The sequence below is a fragment of the Apium graveolens genome, chromosome 1 (assembly GCF_009905375.1).
Source record: "Apium graveolens cultivar Ventura chromosome 1, ASM990537v1, whole genome shotgun sequence".
Taxonomy (NCBI): domain Eukaryota; kingdom Viridiplantae; phylum Streptophyta; class Magnoliopsida; order Apiales; family Apiaceae; genus Apium; species Apium graveolens.
In genome coordinates, this window is record NC_133647.1 from 202,809,208 (window position 1) to 202,819,118 (window position 9,911).

The 9,911-nt window shown below is 35.9% G+C and overlaps 1 protein-coding gene across 1 annotated transcript; it reads right to left on the bottom strand.

Annotated features, from left to right (window-relative positions):
* Positions 1-9,041: 9,041 nt before the first annotated feature.
* Positions 9,042-9,659, bottom strand: LOC141717730 (uncharacterized). The gene has a single exon (XM_074519921.1). It carries the CDS (start codon positions 9,657-9,659, stop codon positions 9,042-9,044), a length of 618 nt encoding a protein of 205 aa, XP_074376022.1.
* Positions 9,660-9,911: the final 252 nt, after the last annotated feature.

The following is a 9,911-nucleotide window of genomic DNA, read 5'->3' on the forward strand; positions in this document are numbered from 1 at the left end:
TCAAGAAACATACTATTTTCAACGTATTTATTATCGTCCCTTAACCATAATACTTGACTAGGGACCTTTAGGAATATAATACTATTCTCATAATCTCATTTCTAAGTCACGTACTTAGAGATATAGATTTATATATCATATTCCAAGAATATTTATTAATCTAACATTTTATCGCAGAAAATAAAGATATAATAAATTACTAAAGAATAATCTATAGAATCATATTTAATAATCCAAATGTTTCATAACATAAACATAATAGTGTTGTCTCTAGGGCACACACTAACAGAAATTTCAAACCTTCATGGCCTTGGTCACCAAATTCAAGCGCCATCTCTGACTTAGAACGCTTAGATGGTTCTCCAACTATGCTCATCACCTCTCTCGCATAAACTTTTGTAGGACCTCCTAATATTATATTGATTACTGGCCCTCGGGGTTGTGGGTGGCGATCTCTGTCATTACCCCTTCGATCGTCATCTCTTCGGTCATGGTCTCTTTTCTGGCCTCCAGCCTCTTCACCCTTGGTGAAACGTCCGAATTTTCCCCTTCGAATCAAATACTTAATCTCATCCTTGAGTTGTCTACAGTTATCAGTATCATGACCAACATCTTTGTGGTACCTGTAGTATCGACTCTTGTCTCTTTTCTCGGGGTCTCCCCTTAATGGCTTCAGCCATTTGAACTCTTTGTCCTTCTCAATTTCCATAAGGATTTGGCTCCTTGGAGCATTCAAACTCGCATATTCAGTGAACCTTGGTTGCTGATTCTTCTTAGAAAAGGAAGAGCCAGAGCTTTTGCCAATTCGAGGATACTTGTCCTTGGCATCGTACTCCTGATCCGTCTTCCGCTTCTTGTTTCCAGCAGGCTCATTACTCACAGCTGTCTTCTTCATACTTTTATCCACCTTGATATACTTTCCGGACCTATCCTGGAGCTGCAACATGCTTTTGGGTGGGCACTTAGACAGGGACATCTTAAAGAACTCGTCTCTAGTCCCTTGCTGTAGGACTATCATAGCTACCTTATCGTCAAGATCGGGGACCTTCAAAGCCTCCTTGGTAAATCGGTTCAGGTAGTCTCTCAGGGACTCCTTTACTCTTTGGACTATGCCCATAAGGGAAGCCGAACTCTTCTCGTGTACTCTGCCACTAATAAATTGCTTGATAAAATCTTGGCTCATGTCCTTAAAGGATCCAATAGAGTTTGGGGGCAGACGGCTGTACTACCTTCGAGCCATACCCCATAGGGTTTGAGAAAAGGCCTGACACTTAATAGCATCGTTCACGGGTTGTAGCAACAAGGTGTTAGAGAACGTCCTTACATGATTAGCAGGGTCGCCCGTACCATCGTATGCTTTTTGGTGGGCATCTTGAACTTCCTTGAGATGCAGGCGTTCATTATCTAGTCAGTGAATGGTGGGTTTTGATCATCAGGGTCTTTTAAGGGCATAAGATCACTTGGATCAGCCCTTGGGGCAACAACCCTTCTCGGTATTGGACCATCCAGGTCTATGATCGGGGTAAGATCTCTTTGCCTCGTACCAAGTGGAGGTCTTGGGGGTAAGTGCGCCTCCAGGCCGTGCTTCAGCCTTTGGATCTTAGCTTCGTGAGCCTTGATCCTCTCGTGGACATCTTGGGAAATCATCCCTTGGGTGCTCTTGGGACGTTGGTTAGTATTAGGCATCGACACCTCATACTTGAAGCAACCTCATTTTTCGATGATTTAGAGTTATCAGAATAGGGTCCAAAGAACTCTCGGTCCTCTGGGATGGGAGCCAAGCCACGTATGTATTGGGGTGCCCGCCTTTGTGCTTCGTTCTGACTAGAGTGTCCATTTCCTCCAGTCTCAGGGTATTGAGGCATCTCGTAAGGGGGGTTAGTGATCACGATCGTCGAGTACTCATACCCAACGGGTTGAAGGTTCATACAAACGGGACAGGAGTGTCTGTTCCACTATTCTTTCTGCTCTGTGTGTTCACCATGGTTGTTGTAGTGTTCCCACATACGGTGTCAAATGTTGTGGAATAAAAACTAAAGTGTGTTAGTATTTAATGCTAGGATTTGTGAGCTTCGAGCTTTGATGGCTTCTCTCGCGTTTCGCACTATCGATCCTTACAAGATGCCTACGTATCTCAGTGTAGTAGAAAATCAAGCCAAAAATATAGTTATAGGTTGAAGGGTAGTGCCCTTTATATAGAGGTGAGTCTAGGGTTAGACTTGTGTTGGGGGAGTTGGGGGACAAGTCTCCAACTTAGATTGCGATTAGGAGTCCTTTAAGGGAATGAACTTCAGAACCTTCTGTGTAGGACTTTGAGTCCGTTTTGGACCCATATCTCTGCTCTTCCAATCGTATTGGGCCTAGTCCGTGAACAGATTATGTTCGTAGACCTTGACGACCTCCGCTGGTGGGCCTTTTCTATATGGGTCGTCCTGAGTCTGCTACGACTTCAGACCAGACAGGTCTATACTAGACTTCAGACAAGAAGCCCATGTGTAACTAATGTGACATTTAATGTGTCTTTAGGATGTATTTTCTATCCATATCAATGTGGTTGTCCATTTATTTTTAGACAATATAAGAAAACCTACGACATTAGTAAAAAGTTACAATTAAATCTGAATATTAAAAGTAAAATCAATATAACACCTAATTATTGTTACTGATTTCTAAAGTTATAATAAGGTAAATATTTTCATTAATGAAATGTTCTGAAATATGGACACTATTAGTAAAAGCATTCTCTTCTAAGAATAATTCTAGAAGTATCAAATTGATATCAAAAATTCAAATGTTATATATTGTGATTTGATTGAATGCAATTCAATTAATAATAGTGACTCCATACGTTTAGATAAATTACACCCATAATACTCTATCAAATTATCAAATCACCAATTTTACATTATTTGTGATCAAATTTTGATACTCAATTTGGCATTTTTAGCACAACTCCTCTTCCTAAACCCTCAGAAAAAAATTGCCCACTTCGTCGTCTTATTTCTTCAATATCACAATTTTTAAACATCGATTTTAATGAATGAAAATATTATTATAATCCTCTCATTAAGTACTACAGTATATATACAGGAATAACTTTAGATTTAATGATGATTTATAGAAGTAATTTTTCAAATTGTAGAACTAAATTTACAATACTGATCAATACTCAATAAAACTATATATATCTATATGGAAGTAGGAGATGTACAAGAGAATGTGGGGTAGTACCTGTGACACCTCATTATTGTATTCACGGCGCAGTAGGTGTTGCATTGTTGGTTATTTCAATAAAGTTACTAATGCAACTTGCCCGAGGGGATTTATGAAGGAAAATAAAGGCGTACATGGTGTGATTTTCACTAGGACGGTGAAAATCAAATCAAATCATAATTTATAATCTTTTAATATTTTTATCCGTAATTAGATTGTTGATATATAAAAATCAACCAAATTTACCCATTTATTTGTAATTGGTTGCGGTTGCTTTTGCTTTTCAACCGCTCAAATTGTAAAAAAAAACTAATTTTAATAAATATTACATATACAAAATTATAAGATTTTACAAAAAAAAATCAACAAACTTAAAAATTCAATAAACTTAAATGATAAATAAATTAGACTGTACAGTGACATATTCCAAAAAAAATCCTAAAATATAAAAATTGATGCAAAAAGTTTTGATTTTTTTTAACGTAGGTAACCCGCAGCCGCTACCATTCGGGTGTGCACTGGGTAAACCCTACGGGCTCACGCAATAACATGTAAATATATTGGTCCAAGTAAAAGTTTTAATAATTGAGTAATTTTATTTATATGTATATTTCAAAAACAAATTAAAAATATTAATTTATATAATATGCGATTGCAGTTAGATTTTCGCGATTTTTAAAATAATGAATTCACAATCAAACCGCAAGGTAACGATTATCTAAAATTGCATCCACGATCACCCGCAATTTATGGTTATCCATAATATACGAATCGATTGAGAATGATTTTTTCTGTTAATACGGTTGAGTGGATTGGATATTCAGCCAAAAAAATAAGTGACTTGCGACTATCACTTCAACCAATATCTTGCATTTTATTCTGTTGGTTATTAGGTAGGTCATCCATTGTGTCTATTTAATAATTGATAGTTATATTCAATGTTATAAAAAAAATCGGAAGATATCGGTCAAATTATCGATTTAAAATTAATTATAAATCGGAAATTAATTCGAAGAATTAATTGGAAAAAAATTGGATACATTTTATATTTTAAATTATATTTAAATTTAATATTCCTATTTTAGTAGTAATTTATAAGTTAATGTATACATCTATCATATTATATAATATATAATAATTTAAATTTGATTGAAATTCTATATTATATATAATAATTTAATAGTAATCTACATATAAAGAAAAATACATAAAAATTAATCGAATTTAAAGAACGAATCGGTCACATTCCTTACACATGATTAATCGAAAAATAATCATTGGAATCGAGTATTTGTTTTTAAACTAAAACTCGATTTCATTAACTCAAATCTTCAGATACAATCGATTCCACCACACACGAAGGAAGAATATCATAATACTTCACATTTCCTAACAAACATGGTAGTTTAACTAAATTACGATTCCACCACACATGAAGGAGAAATATCATAATAGTTCACATTTCCAAACAAACATGGTAATTTAACTAAATTATGAGCTATCATATTTGCTTGTCTACGAACGTGTTGAACTTTATCTTTAAAATCACAATTATATTACACATTTTGCATATACACAATTACACAAACATGCTGCGTTTTTTTAAAATAATATTTTTATTTTAAATAACGTGTTGTAAATCTCGAATTACTGGATAATGTATGACTAAATAAATACACATAGAGAGAGTATAAATTGAAGAGAGAGAATTGTTGTTCAATATATTTTTCAGTGTATCTGATTTCAATAACTGAAGGTCTTATTTATACTTAGAGAAAGATAGGATAAGATTACACGTATTACGAAAAGATAAGATTGGATTGCACGTGCTACGAAAAGATAAGATATGATTTTAATCAAAATTCTTCCTTACTAAGTTTCTTCCCTGAGAAGTTGTGCGAGTCTTCTTTAGTAAGTATCGCGAGTCTTCCTTAGTAAGATTTGACAATCATTATTATAACACTCCCCCTTGATTGTCAAATGTGAGTTATTGCAAAGATTGACTGCCTCGTTAAAATCTTGCAAGGAAAAATCCAGTGGGATAAAAACCTTGACGAAGGGAAAAGATTACAGCCTCCCCCTGAATAAAATGTCTCACATTTTGACATTTTGATGTAGCAAACTTTTAACCTCCGCATACCCATATTATTTCTCAGTTTCTCAAATGTTGATGTAGGTAGTGACTTTGTAAGTATATCCGCCAGATTATCGCATGAGCGAACTTGTTGGACATCAATATCACCATTTTCTTGAAGTTTATGAGTGTGGAAGAATTTTGGCAATATGTGTTTTGTTCGATCCCCTTTAATATATCCTTCCTTAAGTTGTTTGATGCAGGCCGAGTTATCCTCGAATAAAACTATAGGACTGTCTGAAATACTTGATAATCCACATGATTCTCGAATATGTTGAATGACCGACCTTAGCCAAGTACATTCTCTGCTTGCTTCATGAATTGCTGGTAACTCTGCGTGGTTTGATGAAGTTGCAGCCATAGTATATTTTGTAGACTTCCAAGAGATAGCAGTATCACAATATGTAAATAGGTAACCTATTTGTGATCGCCCAAAGTGAGGATCTGACATGTATCCTGCATCTGTATATCCAACTAGCCGTGATCTTGAATTGTTTGGGAATAATAGTCCAAGATCGATTGTCCCTCGAAGATATCTAAATATATGTTTGATTCCATCCCAATGCCTTTTAGTAGGGTCAGAACTAAATCTTGCCAACAAGTTCACTGCAAATGCAATATCAGGTCGTGTATTGTTTGAAAGATACATGAGAGCGCCAATTGCACTGAGATATGGAACTTCAGGTCCAAGAGCCTCTTCATCTTATTTTCTAGGACGAAAAGGATCCTTTTCAACCTCGAGTGATCGAACAACCATTGGTGTGGTTAGTGGATGAGCTTTGTCCATGTGGAACCGATCAAGAATCTTTTCAGTGTAGTTTAATTGATGAACATATATTCCTGAAGATAAGTGTTCCACCTGTATACCTAAACAAAATCTTGTCCTTCCAAGATCTTTCATTTCAAACTCATTTTTTAAATAGTTAGCAGCATTAGTAATATCTTCAGTAGTATCGATAATATTCAAATCATCCACATACAGCAATAATAACAAAACCAGTTGATGATCGTTTAATGAAAATGCAAGGACACACTTGATTATTAACATATCCATCATTCAATAAGTTTTCACTAAGCTTGTTGTACCACATACGACTAGATTGTTTCAAACCATACAATGATCGTTGTAATTTAACTGAATATAAATGTCGAGGCTTAGTGTCCTCAATATTTAATCCTTCATGAATTTTCATATAAATATCATTATCAAGTGATCCATATAGGTATATTGTCACAAAGTCCATCAAACGTGTTTCCAGTTTTTCTATACAAGCCATACCCTTTAGAAAATGAAAAGTAACTCCATCCATCACAGGAGAGTATGTTTTCTGGTAATCAAAACCAGGTCTTTGAGAGAATCCCCGGGCTACAAGCCGGGATTTATATCTCACAATTTTATTTTTCTCATTTCATTTTTGTACAAATACCCATCTATTCCCGACGGGGACTACATCAGCTGGTGTTTGGACTGTAGGTCCAAATACATTTCTCTTGCACAAGGATTGCAATTCTTCTTGAATCGCAATTTTTCATTTTGGCCAATCATCTCGGTGTCGACACTCTTCCACACTTTGTGGTTCAGGATCGGAGTTCATAATAATATCATATGCCACGGAAAAAAACATATACATCATCAACCTCAATACTCTCACGACCCAGTAATTTTGCGTTATAGATATAATTCATTGAGATCTCATAGTTTTCAGGTACCTTTCCTTCTGTGGAAGCATTTGCCACTTCTGGGGCATGTGCCACTTCTAGGACAACATTCTCTTCTAGAGGTAATCCCACGTCTGGGAGTTTTGTTACATCCACTTTAGGGGCTTGAACGTCTTCAGGAGGCAATACCACTTCTGGGGTATTTTCTGAAACTTTTGCCACTTCTGGGGCAATTCCAATTAATTTCCGTTTTCGTGGTACAATATCTTTTGCACCAATAGGTCTACCACGCTTCTGGCGTGGCTTTGAATCACCAATCAATTCTTCAGGAATTGATTTCTTAGTAGGGATTTCAACTTGTGCCGGAGCATTAACAACAAGTATATGTGACCTTATAGTATGTCTAGAGTCACTAAAAGCATCCGACATTTGATTAGCAATATTTTGCATATGAATAATTCTTTGAACTTCAGATTCACATTGATTAGTACGTGAATCAATAGAATTTAATCCTGATGCATTCCATGATATTTCAGAATTTAATTTATGCAAATCATTATCTCTCTCTAATTTAGGGAACATGGATTCATCAAAATGACAATCAGCATAGCGAGCAGTAAAAGTATCACCAGTTAATGGTTCCAGATACCTTATAATAGACGGAGAATCAAAACCAACATATATACGAATTCTTCTTTGAGGTCCCATTTTAGTTCTTTGTGGTGGTGATACAGGAACATACACAGCACAACCAAATACTTTTAAATGAGATATATTAGGTACTTGACCAAGAACTAATTCTCGAGGGGATTGTTTGTGGTAAGAAGAAGGCCTTATTCTAATTATATTTGCAGCATGAAGTATTGCATGACCCCAAACAGATATAGGTAACTTTGCTCTTAGGAGTAAGGGACGGGCAATAAGTTGAAGTCTTTTAATTAAGGATTCTGCTAAACCATTTTGTGTATGTACATGAGCTACCGGATGTTCGACCGAGATTTCTACTGACATACAACAATCATTAAAAGTTGCAGATGTAAATTCAGCAGCATTATCTAGTCGGATTGATTAAATGGTATGGTCAGGAAATTGAGCTCGGAGTTTAATTATTTGGGCAAGTAATTTGGCAAAGGTTGTATTTCGGGTTGTAAGTAGACATACATGAGACCATCGAGTTGACGCATCAATTAAAACCATAAAGTACCTAAATGGGCCGGAAGATGGATGAATAGGACCACAAACGTCACCTTAAATTCGTTCTAAGAATTTCGGGGACTCGGTTCGAAGCTTAACTTGGGATGGTCGGATGATCAATTTTCCTAAAAAATATGCTGAACAATGAAGTTCATCTTGGGATATTATCTTTTGAGTTTTAAGAGGATGTCCCACAGAATTTTCAACGATACGACGCATCATAGATACTCCTGGATGACCGAGTCTTTCGTGCCAAAGGGAAAGTAGTTTTGGGTCTATGACTTTGGGGATGTTGACACTATGAGATTCAAAAACTCATATACTCGTAATATATAATCCTGAAAAAACCGAGTTAAATTTTTCTTAGAACCTTTATTGTCAACGATGTTTGAGGTGATGAGAAGGTATTCTTTTTCATTCTCATTAGTAGTTTCAACGTGAAACCCATTAAGACGGATATCTTTAAAACTCAGTAGGTTTCTAGTTGACTTGCTAGAGTATAGAGCCTCTTGTCTGTGTATGTGTGTCTTATTTGGTAGAAGAAAACTAGTTTTCCCAAAACCTTTTATTACATTTGATGTACCCGATAACGTCCAGACATGTGAGTCGGTTTTAGTCAACTATGAGAAGTATTTTTGACTCTGTAAAATAGTGTGTGTAGTTGTGCAGTCAATAATGCATATATATTTCATCTTTATACATATATAAATGAAAAACATATTTATTAAAAACACACCGAGTACATAGAACAACAACATGAAACAAGTACATAAAATGAGTAGATAATGAAAATAAGTAAAACACAAAGAAAATAAGTAAAGCAAGACAATACATATGAAATCTAGTCGTCTAAACCATAATAAAGATTAGCACCAGTGTCTATTTCATTTGAGACCTTATTGATTGGTTCATTAACTAGATTATAATTAGCCAAGTTGGTTTCTACTTTCTTTCCATTATTCCTTTTGGATGACTCGTAGGGGTCAACAAGATGTTTGGGTGTGCGACAAGTACGTTGTTGGTGCCCCTCAGATCCGCACCTATGACAGATGCCTCGGTTCCCTCCTTCTTGGGGTGTCTTTCTTTTATTTGGCACTTCACGTTGCCATTTCTGGTGGCCAGAGTTGTAACTATCACGTTGCCACTTCAGGTGTCCAGAATGATATTGATTGCGAAACCGACCACGGAAATTTCCACGTCCACGGTTTCGTCCATAACCTCGTTCTCCTCTATACCCTTTCCCACGTTCATTCTTCAGGAATGACGTGTTATGTACTTCAGGTAACTGGGCAGAGCCTATGGGACGTATCTGATGATTTTTCAGTAGCAACTCATTATTCTTTTCAGCCACAAGAAGGAGAGATATCAGCTCGCCATATTTCTGAAAATTCAGCTCCCTATATTGTTGAGCCAGGATCACAGTGTTGGGGTGAAAAGTTGAGAGGGTTTTTTCAATCATTTCAGCATCAATAATATTTTCATCACATAAAATTAATTTTGAGCTTATCTTGAAAAGAGCAGAATTATATTCAGATACAGATTTGAAATCCTGTAACCTCAAATTAATCCAGTCATATCGGGAAGATGGCAAGTGAACAAGTTTCTGGTGATTAAATCTATCCTTGAGATTATTCCAAAGGGTGAGTGGATTTTTGATAGTGAGGTATTCAGATTTTAGATCTTCGTGGATGTGATGCCTAAGAAAGATAAT

Excerpts from the sequence above, each read along its gene's own strand:
- LOC141717730 (XM_074519921.1), bottom strand. The coding sequence starts at position 9,659 with ATGATTGAAAAAACCCTCTCAACTTTTCACCCCAACACTGTGATCCTG.